The sequence below is a fragment of the Oncorhynchus tshawytscha genome, linkage group LG14, assembly GCF_018296145.1.
Source record: "Oncorhynchus tshawytscha isolate Ot180627B linkage group LG14, Otsh_v2.0, whole genome shotgun sequence".
Lineage (NCBI taxonomy): Eukaryota > Metazoa > Chordata > Actinopteri > Salmoniformes > Salmonidae > Oncorhynchus > Oncorhynchus tshawytscha.
The window spans coordinates 215,961-242,956 of NC_056442.1; the positions used below are offsets into that span (position 1 = coordinate 215,961).

General features: G+C 45.4%; 1 protein-coding gene across 3 annotated transcripts; it reads left to right on the plus strand.

Moving 5' to 3' along the window:
* Positions 1-246: 246 nt before the first annotated feature.
* LOC112237457 (sentrin-specific protease 7-like) lies at positions 247-24,216 on the plus strand. Of its 3 annotated transcripts, none has more exons than XM_024406049.2 (22): positions 247-627; positions 899-1,006; positions 2,096-2,184; positions 2,878-3,108; positions 3,500-3,600; positions 5,912-6,099; positions 6,650-7,124; positions 10,776-10,897; positions 11,738-11,884; positions 13,128-13,161; positions 14,659-14,883; positions 15,444-15,682; positions 17,831-17,907; positions 19,109-19,225; positions 19,576-19,695; positions 19,980-20,072; positions 22,301-22,470; positions 23,062-23,114; positions 23,214-23,257; positions 23,346-23,414; positions 23,522-23,672; positions 23,858-24,216. In XM_024406049.2, exons 2-22 carry the CDS (start codon positions 899-901, stop codon positions 23,999-24,001), a joined length of 2,997 nt encoding a protein of 998 aa, XP_024261817.2. In that variant the 5' UTR covers positions 247-627; the 3' UTR covers positions 24,002-24,216. The 3 variants fall into 3 exon arrangements, with proteins under 3 accessions (XP_024261817.2, XP_042152595.1, XP_042152596.1); XM_042296661.1 differs by having other exon boundaries at positions 248-627; positions 6,647-7,124; XM_042296662.1 differs by having other exon boundaries at positions 248-622; positions 6,647-7,124.
* The last annotated feature ends 2,780 nt before the right edge of the window (positions 24,217-26,996 follow it).

The following is a 26,996-nucleotide window of genomic DNA, read 5'->3' on the forward strand; positions in this document are numbered from 1 at the left end:
GTTATTTCAACACCAACGGTCGATCGCACAAATAAATCCAAATTTTATCAATTTCTTCTTAGCCTTTCGTATACAACACATTATAGGTGCTAAATTGTCTAGTAGTTACTACATGTGATAGAAAGCTATTTGTTGTAAAGTTATTTACAGTAGATAGCTAGATACGGAAGTCTTGCACTGCGCAACCGTAGCATTACGCCGTCCCACTACTACTGTATTTGATTGTGCATTGTACACATTTGCAATTCATAAACCTCTTATGTATCACCAGAGCGGATCCATAAATAATGATTTTGTGGCTTAATTGCCTTTGCCTACACATGACACACCAATTTTAGGTCTAGTAATAAACCGACCAGACCTGTTTTGCGCTTTAAGAGTGAAAACATGTTGCGCGTAAACATGTTTTCAACAATTTCCTGTTAACGCTAGAGGCGCCTCTGTTGTTGATGGCTTCTTGCTGCTAGATTGATGTAGCATTTTACTAGAAGCAGTCATCCCTTGCTTGCTAGCCAATTTGATAACATTTAATTGGTTGCAAATTACAACGTAATGGCGTCTTTACAATGCTTCTTGTTTTCGTTCGTTAGCCATCTTTCCGTCTGATTCAGCACCCTTGACAGTTAAGTAAGTTGGCTTGTTAGCTAACTTAGCTAGCTATGTTGGCTAACAAGGCTTTTCATATTACAGGTAGCTAGCTAACTGTGTCATCTTTCTGAACATAACCTGTGCATTGTTGTTAACTCGATTAGGAGGTGTTGGAAAATAGCTAGTTCTGGTCTAGTAACGTTAGTGGACGGATGCACACTAACGGCCTGGACCAGAGCTACAACATAGTTAGCTACAAGCAGGTCAGCGTTAAATGGCACCTCCGTAATACAGTAATTATTCATTTCAGATGGCAGTTCCCTTCAAAATCCCCAAGAGAAAACAGCCATCAGAAGCTGACAACATGCACATGCAGTCCCCTCTCTCACGTCTCCGGGATACCTCCAGCCTATTCGAGGTATCCCTTATCATTTCCATTTGAAGTGGACATATCCCCAATGAACTGCATTTTCACACGGTGACTCATTATTTGTGAATGAATGTTATGCTTATATTTTCTCATGGTGATAAGTGAGATCGGCATAGCTAGAAGGTATACACTGGGTGTCCAAAACATTAGGCACACTTGCTCTTTCCATGACAGACTGACTGTGTGAATCCAGTTGAAAGCTATAATACATTATTGATGTCACTTGTTAAATCCACTTCAGTGTAGATGAAAGAGATGAGACGGGTTAAAGAAGGATTTTTAAGCCTTGAGACAATTATGACATGGATTGTGTGTGTGCCATTCAGAGGGTGAATGGGCAAGACAGAAGATTTAAGTGCCTTTGAATGGGGTATGGTACTAGATGCCAGGCGCACTGGTTTGAGTGTTGAACGGCAACGCTGCTGGGTTTTTCACGCTCAACAGTTTCCCGTGTGTATCAAGAATGGTCCACCACCCAAAGGACATCCAGCCAACTTGACCCAGCTGTGGAAAGTATTGGAGTCAACATGGGCCAGCATCCCTGTGGAACACATATGACACCTTGTAGAGTCCATGCCTCAACGAATTGAGGCTGTTCTGAGGGCAAAAGAGGGTGCAACTCAATATTAGGTGTTCCTAATAAAATACTATATAAGTCATGCTAATGAAACCTCTCAAAGTGCCGCCCAAATAACTCTACCTACATGGTGTGGCTAGTGCACAACCTACAAGTGGCTAGTGCACAACTGGGACAATGGCAGAGGAGGCTGGTGGGAGGAGCTATAGGAGGATGGGCTCATTTTAATGGCTGGAATGGAATTAATGGAATGGTATCGAACATGAGAACCACATTTGACACTGTTCTATTAATTCCATTCCAGCCATTGCAAGGAGCCCATCCTCCCATAGTGCCTCCTATCAGCCTCCTCTGGAATAGGATGCCATTTGCGACCCAACCCAAGACTCTTCTCTAATTTAAACCAATCACTCTCAAGACACTTTAAAAGCTGTAGGTCAATGTACTATGTAGCCTGTGAGTTAATAGTTATGCTGAAACAACACTGTGTGTCATTTCAGACAAGCTGGTGCAATGGCTCTTCAAATGGAAAAAGGCCTGAACAGGTTGGCTCTCTGAATGGACACATCCCCAGAGCAGGGAAACAGAGGTATGTATAGACATGATCTGTACATGGATCTGGTCCATAGCGTTCATGCTGCTGAGATGAATGAACAGCTTCAATAAGTGACGTGACACACTGGACAAGAGCTTATTTTTTTATTTGTAATTTTTTTTTTTTACCCCGTTTTCTCCCCAATTTCGTGGTGTCCAATTGTTTAGTAGCTACTATCTTGCCTCATCGCTACAACTCCCGTACGGGCTCGGGAGAGACGAAGGTTGAAAGTCATGCGTCCTCCGATACACAACCCAACCAAGCCGCACTGCTTCTTAACACAGCGCGCATCCAACCCGGAAGCCAGCCGCACCAATGTGTCGGAGGAAACACTGTGCACCTGGCAACCTTGGTTAGCGCGCACTACACCCGGCCCGCCACAGGAGTCGCTGGTGCGCGATGAGACAAGGACATCCCTACCGGCCAACCCCTCCCTAACCCGGACGACGCTAGGCCAATTGTGTGTCGCCCCATGGACCTCCCGGTCGCGAATTAGATGTTCTTACCGACTTGCCAAAACTATAGTTTGTTAACAAGAAATGTGTGGAGTGGTTGAAAAATTAGTTTTAATGACTCCAACCTAAGTGTATGTAAACTTCTGACTTCAACTGTATATGGTATTGATGTAGTTCCTGAGATGTTAGATCGACTTTGCTGAGACTTTGATCATTGTTTGCTTGTTTGCAGCACTCCTAACCGGCTAGTTCTGAGAGATGTCTGTGAAGCGCGTCTTGGACCAGGCCAATTAGACAAATGGACCTCCAGCCAGTCAACAGGCTTCCAGAGACCAGCTCAGACCCCAGAACATCATCCACCATCCAGAACACCTCACATCCAATTAAGCCCTTTGACATCATCATCAACACACAAAGCTGAACAAAGACTCCCAGCAGCCTCTCCTCCCTGCTTCAAAAATGGGTATGTCATCAGGGTGGCATGTAGCCTAGAGGTTAAGAGCGTTGGACCAGTAACTGAAAGGTTGCTGTTTCGAATCCCAAAGCTGACTATGTGAAAAATCTGCCAATGTGCCCTTGAGCAAGGCACTTAACCCTAATTGCTCCTGTAAGTCGATATGGATAAATGTAAAATAAAATTACAATATAATAGATTGATAACTGAAAAACTAATAACTTTAAATCTAGGAATTAGAACGTAGTTGATTTTTAAAATGTGAATTGACATCTGATTCTGCTTGTTCGGTTCACACTTGTTCTGGTATCTGGCACTCTGTCAGAACTAGAAGTGACACCAACCATAGAAATCTATGCTTGGAATCAATTGAACTGATTGTACCGTTGTCCTCCACTAGATGGCGCCCTAAGAGGGCATCAGACACACTGTGCCGGGACAAGAATCAAGAGACTTGGTGTGTGTCGCCACTGCTCAAGACGCGCCGTGCAGAGTTCAGTGGTCAGTGTCACACACACACCACACAGAGAGAGAGAGTTCATTGGGGTGAAATCCTAGCTTACCGTTCAATCTTTCACACACAGTCCAAAACAATTCGTAGACAATGTGCTCAGCTTAGGGAGGCCTGATGAAGAAACACTACACTTGTGGATGCTACACTATTTTTGTGATAATGTATTATTTGTCTAAAAACATTTGTCTTAAATCTCGGTGCTCAGTCTAGGCTGTAGATCCACAGCAGTTGGAGGCCGCTTATATCTACATAGGCTTAACCAATTAAGGGTCAAACATACTTGTGTAATCAGGAGTTTTCCTCGTTAAGTGTTTTTTGCAGTTTCAAATCAAATGTTATTGGTTACATACACATGGTTAGCAGATGTTAATGCGAGTGTAGCGAAATGCTTGTGCTTCTAGTGCCGACAGTGCAGTAATATCGAACAAGTAATCTAACAATTTCACATCTACCTTATACACGCAAGTGTAAAGGAATTAATAAGAATATGTACATATAAATAGATGGATGAGCGATGGCCGAACGGCATAGGCAAGATGCAGTAGATGGTATAGAGTACAGTATATACATATGAGATGAGTAATGTAGAGTATGTAAACATTATATAAAGTGGCAGTGTTTAAAGTGACTAGTGATACATTTATTACATCCAATTTTTTATGATTAAAGTGGCTGGAGATTTGAGTCAGTATGTTGGCAGCAGCCACTCAATGTTAGTGATGGCTGTTTAACAGTCTGATGGCCTTGAGATAGAAGCTGTTTTTCAGTCTCTCGGTCCCAACTTTGATGCACCTGTACTGACCTCGCCTTCTGGATGATAGCAGGGTGAACAGGCAGTGGCTCGGGTGGTTGTTGTCTTTAATGATCATTTTGGCCTTCCTGTGACATCGGGTGGTGTAGGTGTCCTGGAGGGCAGGTAGTTTGCCCCCGGTGATGCGTCGTGCAGACCTCACACTACCCTCTAGAGAGCCTTACGGTTGTGGGCGGAGCAGTTGCCGTACCAGGCGGTGATACAGCCCGACAGGATGGTCTCGATTATGCATCTGTAGAAGTTTGTGACAAGCCAAATGTATTTGTACGCCGAGGAACTTAAAACTTTCCACCTTCTCCACTACTGTCCTGTCGATGTGGATAGGGGGCTGCTCCCTCTGCTGTTTACTGATGTCCACGATCATCTCCTTTGTTTTGTTGACGTTGAGTGTGTGGTTATTTTCCTGACACCACACTCCGAGGGCCCTCACCTCCTCCCTGTAGGCCGTCTCGTCGTTGTTGGTAATCAAGCCTACCACTGTAGTGTTTTCTGCAAACTTGATGATGGAGTTGGAAGCGTGGATGGCCACGCAGTCGTGGGTGAACAGGGAGTACAGGAGAGGGCTGAGAACGCACCCTTGTGGGGCCCCAGTGTTGAGGATCAGCGGGGTGGCAATGTTGTTTCCTACCCTCACCACCTGGGGGTGGCCCGTCAGAAAGTCCAGGATGCAGTTACACAGGGCGGGGTCGAGACCCAGGGTCTCGAGCTTAATGACAAGTTTGGAGGGTACTATGGTGTTAAATGCTGAGCTGTATTCGATGAACAGCATTCTCACATAGGTATTCCTCTTGTCCAGATGGGTTAGGGCAGTGGGCAGTGTGATTGCGTCGTCTGTGGACCTGTTGGGGCGGTAAGCAAATTGGAGTGGGTCTAGGGTGTCAGGTAGGGTGGAGGTGATCTGATCCTTCACTAGTCTCTCAAAGCACTTCATGATGACGGAAGTGAGTGCTACAGGGCGATAGCTGTTTAGCTCAGTTACCTTAGCTTTCTTGGGAACAGGAACAATGGTGGCCCTCTTGAAGCATGAGCAGTGGGGTTAACATTTAGCAGGTGTTGCTGTGTCTAACAACCCCCCCCCCTGCGTTTCCCTCTTCTTCTATATTGTGTTGGCAAGCCTGACCATTTTCCTGGTTGGATAAACAAATGCTTAACTTTATGGCCTTGTTAAAAATGCCTGCAGTAAACAATCTCTTGCCTTCAGACTGCTTTTCTTTTAACTCTTTCTCGTTCAGGAGACGCAACATTTAGCTGTGTGCTTTAGACAACTCCTGTGGCTATCGCTGTCATGTCATACATGTAGGCAAGCAGGCTACTGTCTCTTCAACAAGGGTCAAAATGGAACTGTTGTGTTTTACAAGCTTATTTCGTTGTTTCGGTTCCCGCTGGGGCCACCCATACGAAAACGTTTATCAAAGTCACTTTGGATAAAAGTGTCTGCTAAATGGCATATATTTTATTATTCCTTTTCTGTTTTACATCTCCCTCAGGAGATTCCCAAATGTCTGTGAGATGCAGCCCAGTGGAGTCGGAGCAGGATTCTGCATCAGAACCATCTCCAGAAAGAGAGGTGGACAGTTCCTCAAAGACGGACGACAGGCTCTCTGTCTCCCCAGGAGACTCAACATGGAGGAAACATGACTCTGGGATGAATGGATCTCCTCCACAAAACACAGAGGTAGGACTATAGTGTGTCTCAAGTGGGACCCTCTTCCCTAGATAGTGCACTATAGTTAATAGGATGCCATTTGGGACACATACAGTTGACTGGCCTCAGGACTCACATAAATATATGTCTAGTGGAAAACAATTGCTTATACTTACTAGTCTGGTACATAGTTATTGGTCGTAACCATACTTGTTAGCTAGCTAGGTTGAGCGTTGGCTAGCTTTTTCAAGCATTGTTAGTGTTGGCTAACTCAGTGTTGCTAGGTCTATTCCTCACAGTGAAATGACAACAGTGAACAGCCAAGTTGCTCAACTTCCACCCTATACAGATAGTCCTGATTCAGCTGAGCTGGTAGCGCCATATCTTGCAACAGGATAACACCCCAGGGTAGCTTGGTCTATAGAATAGTATAGAGTCTTGTAAAGTGTGGCCGTTGAAAACAAACTGTAGCGAACTATATGAGAACTAACTGGTTAGTGTAGGTGCATTTGCAGGCTCATATGTTTTCGTTTAGGATAACCCCTGTGACTAATAGTCCTACCTGGTGTGCTTTCAGAAGGAGGGGAAGGGAAGTTCAGGATCACTGCAGAACCAGATCAAGAGGACTAGTGGTTCACCAGGGACGGGCCCCAGGGGAAGTGTCCCTGTCCCAGCAGGCCACCGAAGCCAGAGCCCAGATAGTGACGACTCTGCCGACCGCCCCTTGATGTCAGGGGCCAGAGGTGCATCCACAGGGTCCCCAAGACACCCCCTCTCCGCTGTGGCTTCAGTGACCCAGGCCACACAGGAGAAGCGGTTTTCCTTTAGCAGGCCTCCCCTCCGGGCTAACATCACAGACAGAGAGAGCAGGCCTCCCCTCCGGGCTAACCTCACAGACAGAGAGAGCAGGCCTCCCCTCCGGGCTAACCTCACAGACAGAGAGAGCAGGCCTCCCCTCCGGGCTAACCTCACAGACAGAGAGAGGAGGCCTCCAACCAAGTGTCTCTCCCTCCATCTCAGGCTGAGGAGGCCCAAGCCCACTTCCACAGAACCTAGTAAGTTGACCCACTGTTGAACCCTTCATAGCATATTGATCAGAACATACCATATCACGCATAGACTGGCGGTACATACTACTCTGTAATATGAGTGTTGTTACGCTGAACCAACATTATAAACGAAGCAAAATGCCCTCCTCACCCAGTGGCGTCAGTATAGAATATCATCCGACACCAATGGATGAACAGGCGAGGAAGCGGTTTCAGCTGTATGTCTTAGTGGGGTTCAGGGCCATTACATAACAGACTGGCTAGTATCACGATACTCGATACTAAAACAATACCACAACAACAACAGAAAGAAGGCGTATTAGACAAATTCCCAGAATGGCACTTGATCCAGACAGATAAACTCAGCTACTGTTCAATCAGTTGGACTTAGTTTTTACTCATCTAAGTACCAAACAACATAATGGTAATTTATTTGAATGGTAAATCTGCATTGATAAACCGGGTGAATCAAGATGTAGCCTAGGTCTATTCACAATACAGGTGAATGCATAATATTCAACAGGATTGTGTGCATTGAGCTTGTTGTAGCTGATATTATGGGGCTACAGATGATAAGCAATCCTTTCCATTTAGGACTTATTTTATTGGCAACTGTTAGAACATATTATTTTATTGTACTGATCAACATTTGCAGAAGAAGAAGCAATATCTTTTTATCAAAATGTGTGGTGTCTCTTTAAGAAAGTAATGAGATCATTTGCAAGGCAGAATGTGGCTGTGGAATCTGACTTTGTGGCTATGCAAACCAGACTGGAGGCGAGGGAGACTAAGGGCGCGTTCGTAAATTCACTCTGGCTAGAGCAGATTAAAAACGGATGAATTTGAATATTACCGGTGTCATAAACGTTGGCAAAAAAACATAACTAAATTGTTGCCAGAATCACAGTTAGTCACCAACGCTCTAGATAACATGAAAACAGCCTAACCAACTCTGCTAGGGCGAGTAAAATGGTCAGAGTGAGGTGTTCTCTCATTTATGTCTGGAAGTAGCTAGCCAGCTACAGATCGCTCGGATCAACCTTTCTCCTCAGCCAGAGCGTCCAGCGTACACTCTGAACGCTCCCGAGAGCGAAACACTCTGAATTTACCACCACCTCCGTGGCATTAGAATGGATCCTCTAGAAGGACCTAAGCTCCACCCCTATAACCAACACTAACCTTAACTTCTATGCAGCTAAGCCACGCCCATAGCCACTGATTGGATCAGTGGTGAGCTGCGTCCTTAGCGAGGACCTGTCCTAGCAGAGACCCATGGGCTTCCTCTCTCTAGTGGAGTCATGGCCCTTCAAATCCACAGTGATTAGGTAGTAACGAGTACAGGAGCCTTCATAATGATGACGACATGAGGAGCTGGGGAGCCAAGAAGCGGTTGGAAAAGAGAGGAAACTCAAGCTTGGGTTTGTAATTTTCGGTACAGACAATATTTGCCATTAAAATATATTTTTGTCAACATGGGGCTGGGGCATCACCAGGGGAATGATGAGGACACAACATCCGATGAGGATCCTCATCTGGTCTGCATTTGTTCTCTCTTCTCCTAATGGGTCCTAGTTAAAGCTTTACAAGCACTTTGTGGTCAGAGATGGCAGGCAGGGAGAGAGAGAGGAGGCAGGCAGGGAGAGAGAGAGAGAGAGGAGGCAGGCAGGCAGGGAGAGAGAGCGAGAGAGAGAGGAGGCAGGCAGGGAGAGAGAGCGAGAGAGAGAGGAGGCAGGCAGGGAGAGAGAGAGAGGAGGAGGCACGCAGGGGGAGAGAGAGAGGAGGCAGGCAGGGAGAGAGAGAGAGAGGAGGAGGCAGGCAGGCAGGTGGAGAGAGAGAGAGAGAGAGAGAGGCAGGCAGGCAGGGGGAGAGAGAGGAGGCAGGCAGGCAGGGGGAGAGAGAGAGAGAGAGAGAGAGGAGGCAGGCAGGCAGGGAGAGAGAGAGAGGGGGCAGGGAAACAGCAGGAAGTGGGAGGAGGAGGAGAGAAGAGGGATGAGACAGGAGGGGAGGAAGAGGGAGAGGAATATGTAGGTCCCGTGTGGATCAGTTGGTAGAGCATGGCACTGCAACACCAGGGTTATGGGGAGGAGGGGGGAGACAAGTAGTCACCCAGATTATAGCCAAATCTCTCTATAAAGCCCATTAGTCCTGTGTCTGTCTACTGGCACTTGACCCACACTGACCCAATCCCCTTCCCCCCTCCACCTCCCCCTCTGGGTCCTTCCGCTGCTACCAGGAGCTTCTAGTCCCCCTTTAAATGAATCCATTGACTTTGTGTGAGCAGCTAACAGCCATCTCCAGCTAGGTCCGTGATCCTATGTCAGGACCTGTACAATGTAGGCTAATCTGTATTTATGTCAAAGGTATTGGTGAACAACAGGATGTAGGCTAATATTGCGTACTTCATCATAATCAATGTGATATATTAAAAGAGGAGGTGCAGTTAAAAATGTGATTATTCTTTTTTTTTTTAAATTATGCTATTTTCACACTATCACTGAAATTATTATAATGCCCTTTTTGTGTAAGAGATGTTAGAAAACAATGCTTTGAATTTCAGCTTGTTCAGGTGGGATGGAACTTTTGGCCATCACATGACATCACAATGTGATCTGATTATAATAGACCAATGAGTGATCATTTGAGAAAGGGGATGGGCTCTAGACCCTCCTATCAGCCAATCAGGGATGTCTATGTAAATATCTTCACATTTGTTTCCTAACGCCCACATGATCAGAGAGTGTTTCAAGGGCAAAAGGAGGCTCAGGGAAATGCACTCAGTTGCTGATGTTTGGTATACTCAGTGTAAATTATAAAAAAATACATGTTGGAGTTATTTTCATTAAATAAACAGACAGTGATTTATTAGACATACAGTGATTTACAAATAAAATTACAAAGACTGCTTGGGGGCTTTAAAAATCGTGATAATGGCCCATTGCAATGCTCATCCTCCCTACAGTGTGTTAGCTAATCATTCATCAAAGTAGTCATCTTGAGTACAAATAGATACCACTCCAAGTCCTTCACTGACTGTTAGTGTGCCAGCAACTGACACCCTCATTAACACACCGACTTGAAAGTGACAGTCTCAGTCGGTGGTAGAGCACGGAAGGAGCTTCTGCTCTCAACTTCAGGCACAGTCAGTGTGCCAGCAGCTCCTTCGTGAAGCCACCCCATTGACGCACTAACTAACGGTGTCAGTGTCACTTCAAGGTGCCAGTCCCAGTAGGTGGCACCATAGATACATAGATACAACAGTTATGGGTGGTACAGCAGGACAAGGTGCTCCAGTTCTGGCTAGCTCAGCGCTGAGCGTCACACTCCAGATGACTCCCTGGCAAGCCTATTACCTTGGGCCCACCAACCCCAGCTTTGGCATGGACCGGCCTCAGTGTGTGTCGGCACCTTACTATATACAGTACAATCCCCTCACCTACAGACTGGTGTCTCTCTCTGTCTCTCTCCTCTCTCTTCCCTCATTTTGAGAGGAAGGCTAGTATATTCTGGGTGTAACTATCTTCCGCTTATCATTTAAGCCCAATGTTTTTACACCCAGCTGCTGCAACAGACCACTGGCCTGTAATATGATCAGTTCCCCTTGTTTGTTTAACGACAGTGTATAATCACCATACTAAGTCGAGAGTCTCTGTGTGTCAGTTGTGCTTTCCAGTGAGGATGAGGAGGACATGGATGATGAAGAAGAGTGCCCCAGGCTGAAGACCCCACAACAGAGCCCCAGGCAAGGCCAACCCACCCCAGAGGAACATGTACCCAAACAGGTAAGGGGGGGGGGGGCTATTCCCTTTAAGTGAGTAGAATTCTAATGATATTGTTCTAATTCCATGGTTGCTTGGACAAATAACATATTGTCTGGTTTGAAAAATATTAGAGTCTTTGACAGTCTGAGAGCATCAAGTCAAGCAAACAAAACGAGACGGACATTTTTATATGCAGTACTCAGAGAAGCCAGCTATTTCAGACTTGGATTGAGAGGTCAGACTTGGAGAAGACAACATTGTAGCCTGTATCACGACTGAGGTGAGGTTTGCCAGCTCTTGTCAGCTAACTGCCTGTCTGTAACACATGTAGAGGTTTAGCTAGCTAGCAGACAGTGGGGATTGTGAATGTGTAAGTAATAAAATAAACCAGTCTGGTGCTGTGAGATATTAGTAGTAGAAAGCCTCCCCAGTGGATGTTTTAGAAGAAGCAGGCGACTCTGGTTAAGATCCAACATGTTTGTTATTGTGTTTCGAGATGCTGTAGGGGAACAGATGTAACCCCTGTTGTTGAGCATCTTGAATAGAGCTTCCCATCTCTTCTAGGATTTCTGTGTTGCTCAGTGCAGTGTCTCTTCTTTTACTGTAGCTGGAGGGACCTAGCTAAAGGGCCTCCACCTTAAACTCCATCCACTGTAACTTGTTGCACCTAAAAGACAAGACATCACCAATTGAAAACATTCTAGGAAATCGTGGTCGATTTAAAGCATTTGCTTCTAGGAAAGCCTTTGTTTCATGCCTGGGAAGAAATCTATTTAAGCAGTTGAGGTAAATATGAGGTGTTTTATGCAATATTGTGAATTATTTCCATGTGTGCCGGTGCCTCTGTGTTGTGATTGGCAGGCTGTGGTTGGAGAGAAGGTCACGGGGTCACAGAGCGTATCGGAGCACCAACCTGGCAGCACACAGCCACTGCCTCCTATCATGGAACTGTCCTTCTCTACACTGCACGCTGGGGTGGTCCGAGCGCAGGCCAATGGAAACCTGGTGGTAAGACACTTTGGCTAGTGGTGTGTGTGTGTAGGTCACTCTATCTTTGTGTACACATAGGCGCGTGCTTGTGCTCCACATTCAAAATTAGCTGAGCATAATACCTGTGCGTTCCAAATTTGTGTCTCAGTTGAAGCCTTTATGAATGTAAGACAGAAACAACCAGGTTCTTTCCTCACTGTCCTGATTTCACATCAATATTTGCCCAGCTTCTTTCTTTCTTTCTCTCTTTCTCTCTTTCTCTCTTTCTTTCCATGCTCTCTTCCAGATAGCTTCCCCCTTAATGTGATTGGCCCATCACTAGTTTTTGTTCCTGGTTTATATTTTAATAAAGGACATGTGTTGTCCAACGTCTTAATGGGCCAGTCCTCACAAAACGTACATATTACACTGATGGGACGGATGGAGAGAGCTGTAATAAAATAGAAGATCAAATATGTGTCGCTACTTTGAACACTTGGAACACAATCTTCACTGGCAGTCTCAAACACCCACATGCCAGTCTCTTACTGGAACAATAACATGATAAGCAACTCAAGACCATAACTCACCAGGTGTTCTCCAAACTCCCATCAAGTCTATTCAAGGGCCATAAAAATCCTTTAACAAGCAATTAAGAAATAGTGTGGTGCTAATGACAGAGTCCCGGGGTGAATTAAACCGTGGTCAGTGAGTCCGGAGCAGTTGCCTTGTGGTCAATAGATTACTGTGTCAAACTGTTGTTGTTTTCCACTGTGAGGTCAGCAAAACAACAGGGAAGTCCCCATTGCCTAATTTATTTATTTAGCTGCTTTTGTCATGTCTGGAAACGTTCCTTCTGTTGTTGAACGAGGTCTTTTATTGTTGACGACCCTTTTAAACAGAATATGTATTATTCTGTTATGATTGGTATTGTTTCCATAGCAACCATGCTAAATATGTCTAATGTGACTACCTATTCAATCCTTTCAGATCTACACAAGTGCATCTGGTCTGGGCTAGGGGAATACGGGTCTAGGGGAATAAGGTTCTAAAGGTTGGTCAAGACTGAGCATCAGGGTCAGGGGTCAGTCTACCCTCCTTAGTATATAAACCCAACAGGATGCTTAATAATATCCCTCCACCTGTCTTCAATCTCTTCTCCTCCTTTACCTCTTCTCTAATCAGCTATTTTATTCATCCTCCCTCTTATTACATACCGTAATGACAACATGTCAGCATTTTCCTCCTGCTAATATATTTCATCTCCCTCCTCTTTTTGTAGGTAACAGATGATGGCATCACTCTACCGCTGAAAGGTAATCACTGACAGCTTGACATTGCAGCTGTGTGTGTGGTGTGTGTATGTGTGGTGGAGTATGACCTAGTCTAATGATCAGATGGGGAAAGATGATAAAAAGCTCTCAAAAAGCCTCAGAGGGTGAAGTCACTGTGTGTTTTAGTCTTTACTGCAACACATGCAGGGTCCTTCCCTTCCCCAGGGGGATCAGATGGGCTCCATAGCCTCCCTGAGCCACCCTCTTCCTGCTGCCGTCATAGACTGCGGCCTCATGAGACTTAGGTCAAGGTATTCAGATGAGGAGGGCAGCGGGCAGATGAGTGGCAGTCTGTTTGTGCCATCGTGCCAACTCCTTGGCCCTCATTGTCATGCTAAACATGTTTGGCTTGACAATAAGCAAATGAGTTGGCAAGAGCACAATCAGATCTGGAACCAGGCTTGTGAAGTCAGACTGGCAAACACACTTCTGTTCTGAAAGTGTAGTGCTGAAATCCATTGTCCAGCAAGGAAAGGTAGTTGGCCAGTATGATGCAAAAAATCTGTAGTTAACGATTTACAGGTATTATATACATGTAGAAGGATCAGATCAGCCTATTCTATATTTAAGCAATAAGGCGGTGTGGGGGGGTGTGGTATATGGCCAAAACAACTGTATACCCCGGCTAAGTGCTGTTCTTAAACATGACGCAAAGCGGAGTGCCTGTATACAGCCCTTAGCCGTGGTATATCGGCCATATACCACAACCCCCTGAGGTGCCTTATTGCTATTATATACTGGTTCCAATGTAATTAAAGCTGTAACAATAAATGTTTTGTTATCCTCGTGGTATATGGTGAAATATACCACGGCTGTCAGCCTATCAGCATTCAGGGCTCGACCCACCCAGTTTGTAATATTAATTATGTGTAATGATTTAATTCCAGCCTGACGTTCCCTTAGATAACCCGTCTTTAATCCTTTATATAAATCTCATTACGGTTACGCTTGTTATTGTCCCATCGCTTACCCTGTTGTTTACTGTCGGTGAGCATGTAACGACCCTGGTCAACTGTCTGTGACCCTGTGAGGGTCACACACACGTGCCCCCATACACACACTTGCACCTGAACACACACACACCTCTACACACATACCTGTTTTTCTCTGGACTGGGTTAGGGTTAAGAAGCTCAGCTTAGGGTTCTATTTACGTTTGGCCACGGTAGGCCATACTGGTCTGCACGACCTTTTCACCCCACTTGACTCCGGGTGCATCTGTGGATCTTACTAGTGTCCTAAGACGCTTATGTTGAGCAGGAGGTGGTCAGTTAGTGAGAGCATGGTGCTTGTAACTCCAGGGTCTTGGATTCTTAACCCCCGATAGTCAGTGTATTAGACAGTCTTTCTGCCTTCTCCAAAATACTGTAGAAGACCTTTAAATAAATGATAGAAATAATCCAACAAAAAAGACTTCCCTGTCATCAGATATCCAGTATGATCAAAACAGAATTATTACACCCCCCCCCTTCTCCAACAGATTCCAGGGTGTCATCCGAGGAGGAGGGGGGGGTGTCGGTGAGCCTGGTGGCGTCCCAGCTCAGAGGGTACGCGGTGTGGGACGGGGGTCTAGCCCAAGACGGGAGACTCTTCCCGGGTTGTCCCGGCCGAGCGGCCCCCTCCCTGCTCTTCCTCTGGGTGTCTGAGGCTCAGGCCAACCTGGTGCAGACAGAGATCTCAGCCCTCCACCCCGTTACACTGCCTGGTAAGACTACTCTACCAACTGGGAGAACGAAGACAGAGAAATTCATTACAATGTTAGTTGAGACTTGAGAGTCCATGTTAGCTTTAAAAGAGCAGCCTTGAAAAAGAGATGTCAATCTCAATGTGACTTCCCTGGTTAAATGGAGGATAAATAAATCTATAGTAATATGAATAGTGGGTCAACATATTTTCACCAGATGCAGAGAATTTGATGCATGAGGCGGGATAAATTGGGACTGGTGTTCCTTCCGATCCAGAGGTGGATTAATTGAGTTAAAGGTTCAAGCTGTGAAGGTCAACAGGAAAACAAACTTCTCAAGATTCTGCCTCCAAAACCTAAAGAAAGACAAGGAAGTGTAGAAGTGGTACGTTGTCCTTAATGTGGGCCAGTTACTGAGTATTAGTGGGCGGATCACAACGCAGCACACCGTCATGACTCAACCACACTTTCTAGAGGAAAAAGTCATCACCTGCCAACGTGTGGAACAGTGTGTGTCTCTGTGTGTGCATCTGTCCGTGTGTTAATCTGTGTGTGTGTTCCCTCCTATTGTGGATATATAGGTCAGGCCTGTCCATTCCTCCTCCTGGTCCTAAGAGAACAGCTGGGTGATCTGCAGGCTGCTCTGCTAGCCTCCATGCTGGATGTAGAGGCCTTCCGTCAGGGCCGCTCCTACGACCTGAAGAGTCCCCTGTCCTGGGCAGACGGCCTGGCACTGATACACAGCTGTCCCCAGGACGCCCACCTCCTCACCCTGCTGGGGCAGAGCCTGGTGGCAGACCCCGGCCTGGGGACAGCAAAGGTCAGTATAGTCACTCAGGAGCTCAGAACTGTGTGAATATGTCTGTCTGTGTGTCTATATGCTTGACAGTGTGTATATAACTCTGTGCTCTTTCGTCCCCCTTTCTTTCCCCTGAAAGAAATTAAATGCAAATACGAAAAATAACTGGTTGCATTTGTGCGATTGTGACCTCTTGGAACTACCCATCCCGGATCCGGGAGAATTGTCATCAACTACACTAATTAGCATAGCGCAACGGTCAAAAAATATTACTAGAAAATATTCATATTCATGAATTCACAATTGAAATATAGTGAAACACAGATTAGCCTTTTGTTAATCACCCTGTCATCTCAGATTTTGAAATTATGCTTTACAGCCAAAGCAAGACAAGCGTTTGTGTAAGTTTATCGATAGCCTAGCATAGCATTATGTCCAGCTAGCAGCAGGAAGCTTGGTCCCGAAAATCAGAAAAGCAATCAAATTAACCGTTTACCTTTTGATGATCTTCGGATGTTTTCACTGACGAGACTCCCAGTTAGACAGCAAATATTCCTTTTGTTCCATAAAGATTATTTTTATACCCAAAATTCCTCCATTTGTTTGTAACGTTATGTTCAGAAATCCACCGGAAATAGCGGTCACGACAACGGCGAAAAAAAATTCAAATGATATCCATAATATCGACAGAAACATGTCAAACGTTTTTTATAATCAATCCTCAAGGTATTTTTCAAATATCTATTCGATAATATATCAACTGGGACAATCGGCTTTTCAGTAGGAGTGAGAGGAAAAATGACTACCTCTGTCTTTTACGCAAGAATCACTCTGAGAGCCCTCAGCTGGCCACTTACGCAATGTAGTCGTTTACGCTCATTCTTCAACATAAAGGCGTGAAACTACGTCACAATGCTCTAGACACCTTAGGGAATACGTAGAAAGGGGAATCTAGTTGATATTCCTTTCAGTGGCCAATAGAGGTGCATAGGAACACAACGGTTTCAAATCATGAGTCACTTCCTGATTGGATTTTTCTCAGGCTTTCGCCTGCAATATCAGTTCTGTTATACTCACAGACAATATTTTGACAGTTTTGGAAACTTTAGAGTGTTTTCTATCCTAGGCTGTCAATTATATGCATATTCTAGCATCTGGTCCTGAGAAATAGGCAGTTTACTTTGGGAACGTTTTTTTTTTTAAATTTATTTTAATTTTATAAATATCGAAAATCTGAAATGATGTATGCGCTGCTAAGAAATATAATGGGCAAGCGGACTAGAGAACCCGTTCAGATTCTCTTTGCGGTAGCCTAGTCAAGCTTTGTGTAGCCAGTTTGCGGTCTGTGTCGATGCGATCATTTGTTTTTGTTTTAATATTTTCAAAATGATTTTGCTTTTAGTGTTGATTAGGAACCGTGTCTAAAAAGCCACTACTTGTGAGCTGGCCCTAGTGATTGGCCCTGTTTGAGAGGTGACAAGCGTTCCTATACTATAGCGACTAAACTTGGGCGCATGTGCTAAGAAAAACGTTATAGATACAAATGTTTTATCGTTGATAGGACTGTACATTTTATACCTAAACAAATAACGTGTTATTATTTGTTTAATAAAATAAAAACACTCCAAGAATAAAGGCCCTTTTCTTTCTAATTAGATATTGTTAGTGACTTTTACCATATGTGTAAATGCAATGCTGTGAAGAAAGTATTCCAACCTTTTTATAGACTTGATTTGGTACAATTCTATAATTGCGATGAGACTCACACACAGCGCGCGTGCGGGTGAAAGAAACCCCCAATTCTGCGCGTGCTATGCGACCGAGTTGAATCTTCAATTTGCCAAGGCGTCTGGTACTCTTAAAAAGTTGGACAGGGCTGGCAGGTCTGCAGCATGTCTGGCCAACACACACACAGTGAGTGGCGTCATCCTCTTCCTCTCTGCTGTTCATCATCAGAGCAGACCTTGACTTTATCATCTCCATCCCCCTCATTCTCATCACTCACCAAAATGTTGAATTTGATCACCTGTTCCCCTTGTCCAAAATACATTGGAGGACAATCCCTCATGCAGTCAGATGAATCTGTAGATTCTGAGGTGTTTGACTGGGGTGATGACTTCTGACGGGTGATTCTGTAATGTTTTTCTGTTCTGTTCTTGTTCCGATCAGGGGAGCCCCAGTCGGACCAGAGGGAACCACAGAAGCAGAGAGCCTTACTCCAGACTCAAGGGCCTGCTGCCCACCAGGTGAGGGCAGTATATCTTGCTGCCCACCAGGTGAGGGCAGTATATCTTGCTGCCCACCAGGTGAGGGCAGTATATCTTGCTGCCCACCAGGTGAGGGCAGTATATCTTGCTGCCCACCAGGTGAGGGCAGTATATCTTGCTGCCCACCAAGTGAGGGCAGTATATCTTGCTGCCCACCAAGTGAGGGCAGTATATCTTGCTGCCCACCAAGTGAGGGCAGTATATCTTGCTGCCCACCAGGTGAGGGCAGTAAATCTTGCTGCCCACCAGGTGAAGGCAGTATATCTTGCTGCCCACCAGGTGAAGGCAGTATATCTTGCTGCCCACCAGGTGAGGGCAGTATATCTTGCTGCCCACCAGGTGAAGGCAGTATATCTTGCTGCCCACCAGGTGAAGGCAGTATATCTTGCTGCTCACCAGGTGAAGGCAGTATATCTTGCTGCCCACCAGGTGAGGGCAGTATATCTTGCTGCCCACCAGGTGAGGGCAGTATCTTGCTGCCCACCAAGGTGAGGGCAGTATATCTTGCTGCCCACCAAGTGAGGGCAGTATATCTTGCTGCCCACCAAGTGAGGGCAGTATATCTTGCTGCCCACCAGGTGAGGGCAGTATATCTTGCTGCCCATCTTGCTGCCCACCAGGTGAAGGCAGTATATCTTGCTGCCCACCAGGTGAAGGCAGTATATCTTGCTGCCCACCAGGTGAGGGCAGTATATCTTGCTGCCCACCAGGTGAGGCTGCCCACCAGGTGAAGGCAGTATATCTTGCTGCCCACCAGGTGAAGGCAGTATATCTTGCTGCCCACCAGGTGAAGGCAGTAAATCTTGCTGCCCACCAGGTGAAGGCAGTATATCTTGCTGCCCACCAGGTGAAGGCAGTATATCTTGCTGCCCACCAGGTGAAGGCAGTAAATCTTGCTGCCCACCAGGTGAAGGCAGTATATCTTGCTGCTCACCAGGTGAAGGCAGTATATCTTGCTGCCCACCAGGTGAAGGCAGTATATCTTGCTGCCCACCGGGTGAAGGCAGTATATCTTGCTGCCCACCAGGTGAAGGCAGTATATCTTGCTGCCCACCAGGTGAAGGCAGTATATCTTGCTGCTCACCAGTTTATTGTTATGGATGGTTTTCAATGTATAATATAATACCTGTTAGTATTAGTTGTTGTTTACACATTAACTATTGGATCTCTTCATCATCAGGTTGATCCAGTACCCACCACTCCCTTCTAAAGGAGGAATCACCGTGACAACAGAGGATCTAGACTGTCTGGACAGTGGCCAGTTCCTCAATGATGTCATCATCGACTTCTACCTTAAGTGAGTTCTAGTGATCTGCCTGTGGACCAATGTTCTTCTCCTGTCATGTGAACATCTTAGCCACCTGGCAGACGTGTAACCTGTGATTATACAACGGGTGGATCTAATCCTGAATGCTGATTGGTTCAAACCACAACTAAGTACAATGAAGCAGGACTAAGGGGACTTTTCTGACCAGCATCCCTTTGACAGGCTGACCAGCCAAAACCTAATACTGACCATTATCATAACCCAACCCTAACATTAGCTTCATTTAACATATATGGAAATCAGCCATGTCCCCTTAGTTTAGCTCAGCCACACAGCATGTGACAGTCCAGCAAAACCTCAGCATCTTCCTGTCCCCTCAGGTATCTTCTCCTGGAGCGGGCCCCGGGGCCCCTGGCAGAGAGATGTCATGTCTTCAGCAGCTTCTTCTACAAGCAGCTGACCCGCCGGGACACATCCCTGGAGGAGGAGGCTGCCATCCCGTAAGGAGATCAGCACTCAGCGTCTTTTAACGGCTTAGTGGGCGGCTCGGCCGCGCGTCACATGGCGCCCTGCGGGGGCTCATGTTTGGCCTTAGGCTCCTGGTGGCGCGCTCTACGTAGGCTGGTGGCTTAGTCAGATGCTAACAATGTTAATGATGGTATTGACAGAAGTTAAGGAGCATTTTACTCTTGTTAAGAGTATTGTTAAGAGATATTCTTCCTGGATTGTGATGGAAGGAGTAGTATGCGTTGCTGTGAAGTTTGTCCCCTCTCCTTCCTCTCAGGGCCAGGGACAGGAGACACCAGAGGGTGAGGACGTGGACCCGCCATGTTGACATCTTCAACAAGGACTACCTGTTTGTGCCGGTCAATCACAAGTGAGTGGGAATCATAGACACACACACACACACACACAGAGAGGGTAGAGCCAAGACTTGGACCAATAACGACATAATTTCTGTCGACCTCGCAAAGCAGAACAGAATACTTCTACTCTACAGAATACTCTACTCTACCCTAACCTAAACTATACTATACAACCCTACACTATACTACACTGCCCTGCCCTGCACTACACTGCCTTTCCCTATACTATGCTACACTACATTACTCTACACTGCTCTACTCTACTGTACACTACACTATACTACACTATACTATGCTACTGTACACTACACTACACTACTGTACACTACTCTACACTGCTCTACTCTACACTGCTCTACTCTACACTGCTCTACTCTACACTGCTCTACACTGCTCTACTCTACACTGCTCTACTCTACACTGCTCTACTCTACACTACTCTGTTGTACACTGCTCTACTCTACACTGCTCTACTCTACACTGCTCTACTCTACACTACTCTGTTGTACACTGCTCTACTCTACACTGCTCTACTCTACACTGCTCTACTCTACACTGCTCTACTCTACACTACTCTACACTACTCTACTCTACACTGCTCTACTCTACACTGCTCTACTCTACACTGCTCTACTCTACACTGCTCTACTCTACACTACTCTGTTGTACACTACATGTCACGACATCACACCACACTCCATTGATTGGGGAAAACAGTGCTCTTTTCTTCATCCTTCCCTCTAGCTGTCATGGCTCTGACAAGGAGACATGAAAACAGGGACATTAAACTGGAGCGGAGGCAGTATCCAGGCAGGGCAGGGCTCCAGCATAGTGGAGATGAATGGATGTGGCCTGAGCTGTAGTCTCTGTCTGTCTGTGGGTGTGTGTACTAGTCTCAAGGAAGCACTGGTGTTGAAACAGCCTCTGTCACGCCTGACAGAGATGGGGCCGGATGTGCGTACCTTCATTCATATGTCTGTGGAATGATGGCGGTCTGGATGGAGTGCTGCACAGCGTTCCCTGTTCCCTCGACTCCCCACTTTAGGACCACAGTAGAAGGGTTTTAGTCTACATACTGTACCTTTGTCAACACGGTCTTCTGTCTCCGGCACAAGGATTTAGAACCCTGGCTCAGTCCGTGGAGCGTGACTCTTGCAATGCCAAGTGCTGTAGGTTCAATTCCACCCATAGGGAAAATGTCTGCAGGCATGACACTAAGTCACTTTGGATATCAGTGTCTGCTAAATGGCATATATTATTATATACAACTGCAGACCTATTTTACATATCTTAATGGGTTTTCAATAAAAAAGCATCAGTGACAATACCTCCCGACTGACGTGTAGCTGGAAAATGGGCTACGCTCCAGATACAGATTTATATTCTGACACGGTATGTTCCAGTATGTTCCTATACAAGAGAATCAGGCTAGGACAGGGGCCTTAGCCAGGCTAGGACAGGGGACACAGCCAGGCTAGGACAGGGGACACAGCCAGGCTAGGACAGGGGACACAGCCAGGCTAGGACAGGGGCCATAGCCAGGCTAGGACAGGGGCCACAGCCAGGCTAGGACAGGGGACACAGCCAGGCTAGGACAGGGGCCATAGCCAGGCTAGGACAGGGGCCACAGCCAGGCTAGGACAGGGGACACAGCCAGGCTAGGACAGGGGCCATAGCCAGGCTAGGACAGGGGCCACAGCCAGGCTAGGACAGGGGACACAGCCAGGCTAGGACAGGGGCCATAGCCAGGCTAGGACAGGGGCCATAGCCAGGCTAGGACAGGGGCCATAGCCAGGCTAGGACAGGGGCCACAGCCAGGCTAGGACAGGGGCCACAGCCAGGCTAGGACAGGGGACACAGCAGTTCCCTATAGTGTCTTGTGATGCCATTTACTCCTCTAGACTGACTGGTTCCTCTCTTTACACATTGAAACAACACATGCTGCCTGTTGCTCTGTATTTCCATGATCAAATCCATCTATATGTCTAGATGAGAATGTAGATGCGGTAACACAGATCTCTGTATCCCCAGTCCATTACACTTTCTCTCCTAGGATAGGATACAATGAACTGTAATGTCCCAGATTGTCTTAGACACACAGTACTGCTGTATACAAAATAGACACTGTACGTTACACACTGTACATAATGTATACATTACCTTTATCATACACATTGAACACTCCTCATATAGGCACATACATGATACATTGCACATTCCCTTGTGTCTGATTCCCCAGAGCCCACTGGTACCTTGTGGTGATCTGTTTCCCTGGCCTGGAGCAGGCCCAGCATGAGGAGTGGTCCGGCCCAGCTGGAGTGGAGGCCAACGGGGGGAAGAGGAAATGCCAGCCCCAAGCTTCAACTGGGCCTCCAGAAGCCAGCAACCCCAAACTGCAGAACGGAGCAGGTGCGTTGGACAGCGCCGATGCATTGTGTGTTTGTGATATTTACCTTGGCAGAATGTCACTTCTCTCACCAGGGCCCTGTAATAGTGTTTCTAATCAACCCGGGTTGCGTTCACACGCTTCGTTTCACTTTAATGAGCAAATTAACGTTGGGTTAGATCGTTTTTATTTTTCCTCAATATTGTTGGAAGGCAGCTAGGGGGATTTTTAGGCTGCGATGTCAGTCCCTAACTACCCTTTAAAACCCTATGTTAGTGCTTATGTTGTATACAATATAAGCCCTCTGAAAATGAGGTCTCTCTAAAAAACTGACGGTTAGGGGGTGTTCTAGTTATACCTGGATGTGATGTGTGTTATGTGTGCATGTTCATGCATGTGTGTAATTGAATCCTAACTGCAGATGGAATTATTTGGTTGGCCTGGTGGCTGTTCAGGTCTAGCGTGTCCTCCATACCCAGCCAAGAAACACTGAGAAACAGAGCATGCACATTTAGCCATAACACCACAGAACAAAATCAAAGGAACTAAACATTTGCTGCTGATTTAAAAGGTGTGTGTGTGTGTGCGTGTGTGTGTGTACGTACTTCCTTCAGGTGGAACAGGGGGAGACGGTGGGAAACCTACATTGAGGACCCACAACCCACCAGTAAATATCACCCTATTTTGTAAAACAAAACAAAAATTACAAAAATAATGTTTTGAGCATGTGTGCAACATTCTAAATGACATTATCCCAATGTTGAAGGCGTGTACCCAAGATGGTTGTCAGAGGGAGACCATCATTAAGAAGTGAGTGCATTAACTGTGAATGAATTGCCTGTACTTCCTCCATCTATAACAGTGTGTGTAATATCACAGGGTTGTCTTCTCTCTGTAGACCCTGCATTCTCATCATGGACTCCCTGAAGATCTCTTACCATGAGAGCATCTATAAGCTCTTGCGGGAGTGAGTACTCTGTGTGTGTGTGTCTGTCGCACTTGCATTGTTTTGTGTGTGTGGTTCATATATGTGTGTGTACACTAGTTTCAATCTCTCCCGTCTGTCCTCTCCAGTTACCTACATGTAGAGTGGGAGGTGCGTAGAGGAACACGCAGAGACTTCACTGTAGACAGTATGAAGGCTTCCCACTGTACAGTCCCTGTACAGGACAACAGCAGCGACTGTGGCCTCTACCTCCTGCAGTACGTGGAGAGCTTTCTGCAGGTACGGCCCTCCCCCTGTAACCTCCCACACTTAACAACAAGCTGACATCAACCATCCATTTCATGGGCACTTTTCTCTCTCCACTACACTGTCTAAAACATTTGATCTGAAATGATAACTGCCTGTCCCATGTATGACATCACACCTTATTCCAAACCTCTGGTTGGCTCACTGACTTTCTCCAGAACCCAGTGGTGCACTTTGACCTCCCCCTGCGTTTGGAGCGCTGGTTTCCACGGCAACAGGTGTGGAGGAAGAGGGAGGAGATCCGGAGCCTGGTGATGGAGCTGCACGGTTGCCGGGGCAACGGCGGGAGCAGCTGCAGGTAGCCACGGTACCTGATCAGCAATGCACTACTACTACAATACCCCTAAACTGTGAAGGACTTTGACTTTTTAAATGTACAATATATGGAATATTTATACTATTTTTGTATTACTATTTTTTTTAAATAAAATGTCACAGGATGTTTGTTTCTCACTTGTATGTAATGTGCATGTACAAAATAATAGGATCGTAAAATGGAATAAAATTGTTCATGTAATGTTTCGTTTTTATGTTATGTTATAGAAAAGAGCATTTGGAATGGACATATGAGTGAGCGCTCAAATCTAGTTTGCTGAGCAAAAGTGTAACTCATGTACCCAGAACAGGTTTCTTTTTCTTTTTCAAATGTCCTTATGACTCACACATAAAACCACTATAAATATTAAAGTCAATATTACTCAGTTATTCCTGTTCAGTGTGTCAGGCTGTTGTTTCTGACCATCAGTCATAAAGGACTCAATATGCACATGATTGTTTGCAGCTGCTAAACAATAGTGTTATCACTACAGACAAGTCAACACGTTGGCAGTGTTTTAGTTTTGGCTCCTCATGTTGTAGCTGCTAAACAATAGTGTTATCACTACAGACAAGTCAACACATTGGCAGTGTTTTAGTTTTGGCTCCTCATGTTGTAGCTGCTAAACAATAGTGTTATCACTACAGACAAGTCAACACATTGGCAGTGTTTTAGTTTTGGCTCCTCATGTTGTAGCTGCTAAACAATAGTGTTATCACTACAGACAAGTCAACACATTGGCAGTGTTTTAGTTTTGGCTCCTCATGTTTTAGTTTTGCTGCTAAACAATAGTGTTATCACTACAGACAAGTCAACACATTGGCAGTGTTTTAGTTTTGGCTCCTCATGTTGTAGCTGCTAAACAATAGTGTTATCACTACAGACAAGTCAACACATTGGCAGTGTTTTAGTTTTGGCTCCTCATGTTGTAGCTGCTAAACAATAGTGTTATCACTACAGACAAGTCAACACATTGGCAGTGTTTTAGTTTTGGCTCCTCATGTTGTAGCTGCTAAACAATAGTGTTATCACTACAGACAAGTCAACACGTTGGCAGTGTTTTAGTTTTGGCTCCTCATGTAGCTGCTAAACAATAGTGTTATCACTACAGACAAGTCAACACATTGGCAGTGTTTTAGTTTTGGCTCCTCATGTAGCTGCTAAACAATAGTGTTATCACTACAGACAAGTCAACACATTGGCAGTGTTTTAGTTTTGGCTCCTCATGTTGTAGCTGCTAAACAATAGTGTTATCACTACAGACAAGTCAACACGTTGGCAGTGTTTTAGTTTTGGCTCCTCATGTAGCTGCTAAACAATAGTGTTATCACTACAGACAAGTCAACACATTGGCAGTGTTTTAGTTTTGGCTCCTCATGTTGTAGCTGCTAAACAATAGTGTTATCACTACAGACAAGTCAACACATTGGCAGTGTTTTAGTTTTGGCTCCTCATGTTGTAGCTGCTAAACAATAGTGTTATCACTACAGACAAGTCAACACATTGGCAGTGTTTTAGTTTTGGCTCCTCATGTAGCTGCTAAACAATAGTGTTATCACTACAGACAAGAACACATTGGCAGTGTTTTAGTTTTGGCTCCTCATGTAGCTGCTAAACAATAGTGTTATCACTACAGACAAGTCAACACGTTGGCAGTGTTTTAGTTTTGGCTCATGTAGCTGCTAAACAATAGTGTTATCACTACAGACAAGTCAACACGTTGGCAGTGTTTTAGTTTTGGCTCCTCATGTAGCTGCTAAACAATAGTGTTATCACTACAGACAAGTCAACACATTGGCAGTGTTTTAGTTTTGGCTCCTCATGTTGTAGCTGCTAAACAATAGTGTTATCACTACAGACAAGTCAACACGTTGGCAGTGTTTTAGTTTTGGCTCCTCATGTTGTAGCTGCTAAACAATAGTGTTATCACTACAGACAAGTCAACACGTTGGCAGTGTTTTAGTTTTGGCTCCTCATGTAGCTGCTAAACAATAGTGTTATCACTACAGACAAGTCAACACGTTGGCAGTGTTTTAGTTTTGGCTCCTCATGTTGTAGCTGCTAAACAATAGTGTTATCACTACAGACAAGTCAACACGTTGGCAGTGTTTTAGTTTTGGCTCCTCATGTAGCTGCTAAACAATAGTGTTATCACTACAGACAAGTCAACACGTTGGCAGTGTTTTAGTTTTGGCTCCTCATGTAGCTGCTAAACAATAGTGTTATCACTACAGACAAGTCAACACGTTGGCAGTGTTTTAGTTTTGGCTCCTCATGTTGTAGCTGCTTAGTTTGTAAGGAAAAGCCCGTGTTCCAGTGAGGAACACTGAGTAAGCTTACACAATGACCACTTGTAATATGAGGATTAGAACAGCACCTCTCCCCTGTTCTGTTTACAGGCAGAACTCAATTCCCCTTTGTGTTTGTGCTGTATGAAAGTCTATGGACCTGACTCACTCTGTCATAAGAAACAGAAATAACATTCTCCCCACACAGTAAGGGTTTCCATTTGAGTTTCTGTTTGTTTTCACGGTGTAAACATTGATTTGTTAATGGCATGTTTATAATGATGTATTTACAGTGATGTATTTATAATGTGGTATATTCCCGGATTAAAGATGCCCCCAAAGTCTACCTAGCAACGGCTGGACAGAACTCTCTTCTGTCACCATCACAATATTGTAGAGCGAGAATGCCAGATATGACCTTTTAAGTTATTGTGTATTTTTCACACGGGTACAGTTAGTTTTTTCAGTTTGGGTCGTTAACACTAAGTCTGATAGGATATGTGCTTAACCATATGTACTTAATTGGGTTAAGTTGGTACAATGAGTGTTTTTGGATAATTGGAGTCTTTGGTGTAGCCTCACAGCATGTGGGCCCCAGACAGAGCCTTCTTAGACAGGACAGAGCCCCCCCTCCCCCTACTGCTGTTGGAAGGGTAAAGGTCACCCCCCCCCCACACCTCCAAAATGAGTTGG

What these genes read in the sequence shown, in the direction of transcription:
- LOC112237457 (XM_042296661.1), top strand. Translation starts at nt 899, where the DNA reads ATGGCAGTTCCCTTCAAAATCCCCAAGAGAAAACAGCCATCAGAAGCT. An exon ending in CCTCCCTGCTTCAAAAATGG is followed by an intron (nt 3,109 to 3,499) that starts GTATGTCATCAG and finishes GTCCTCCACTAG; the next exon opens with ATGGCGCCCTAAGAGGGCAT. An exon ending in AGGGAGACCATCATTAAGAA is followed by an intron (nt 23,258 to 23,345) that starts GTGAGTGCATTA and finishes TTCTCTCTGTAG; the next exon opens with ACCCTGCATTCTCATCATGG.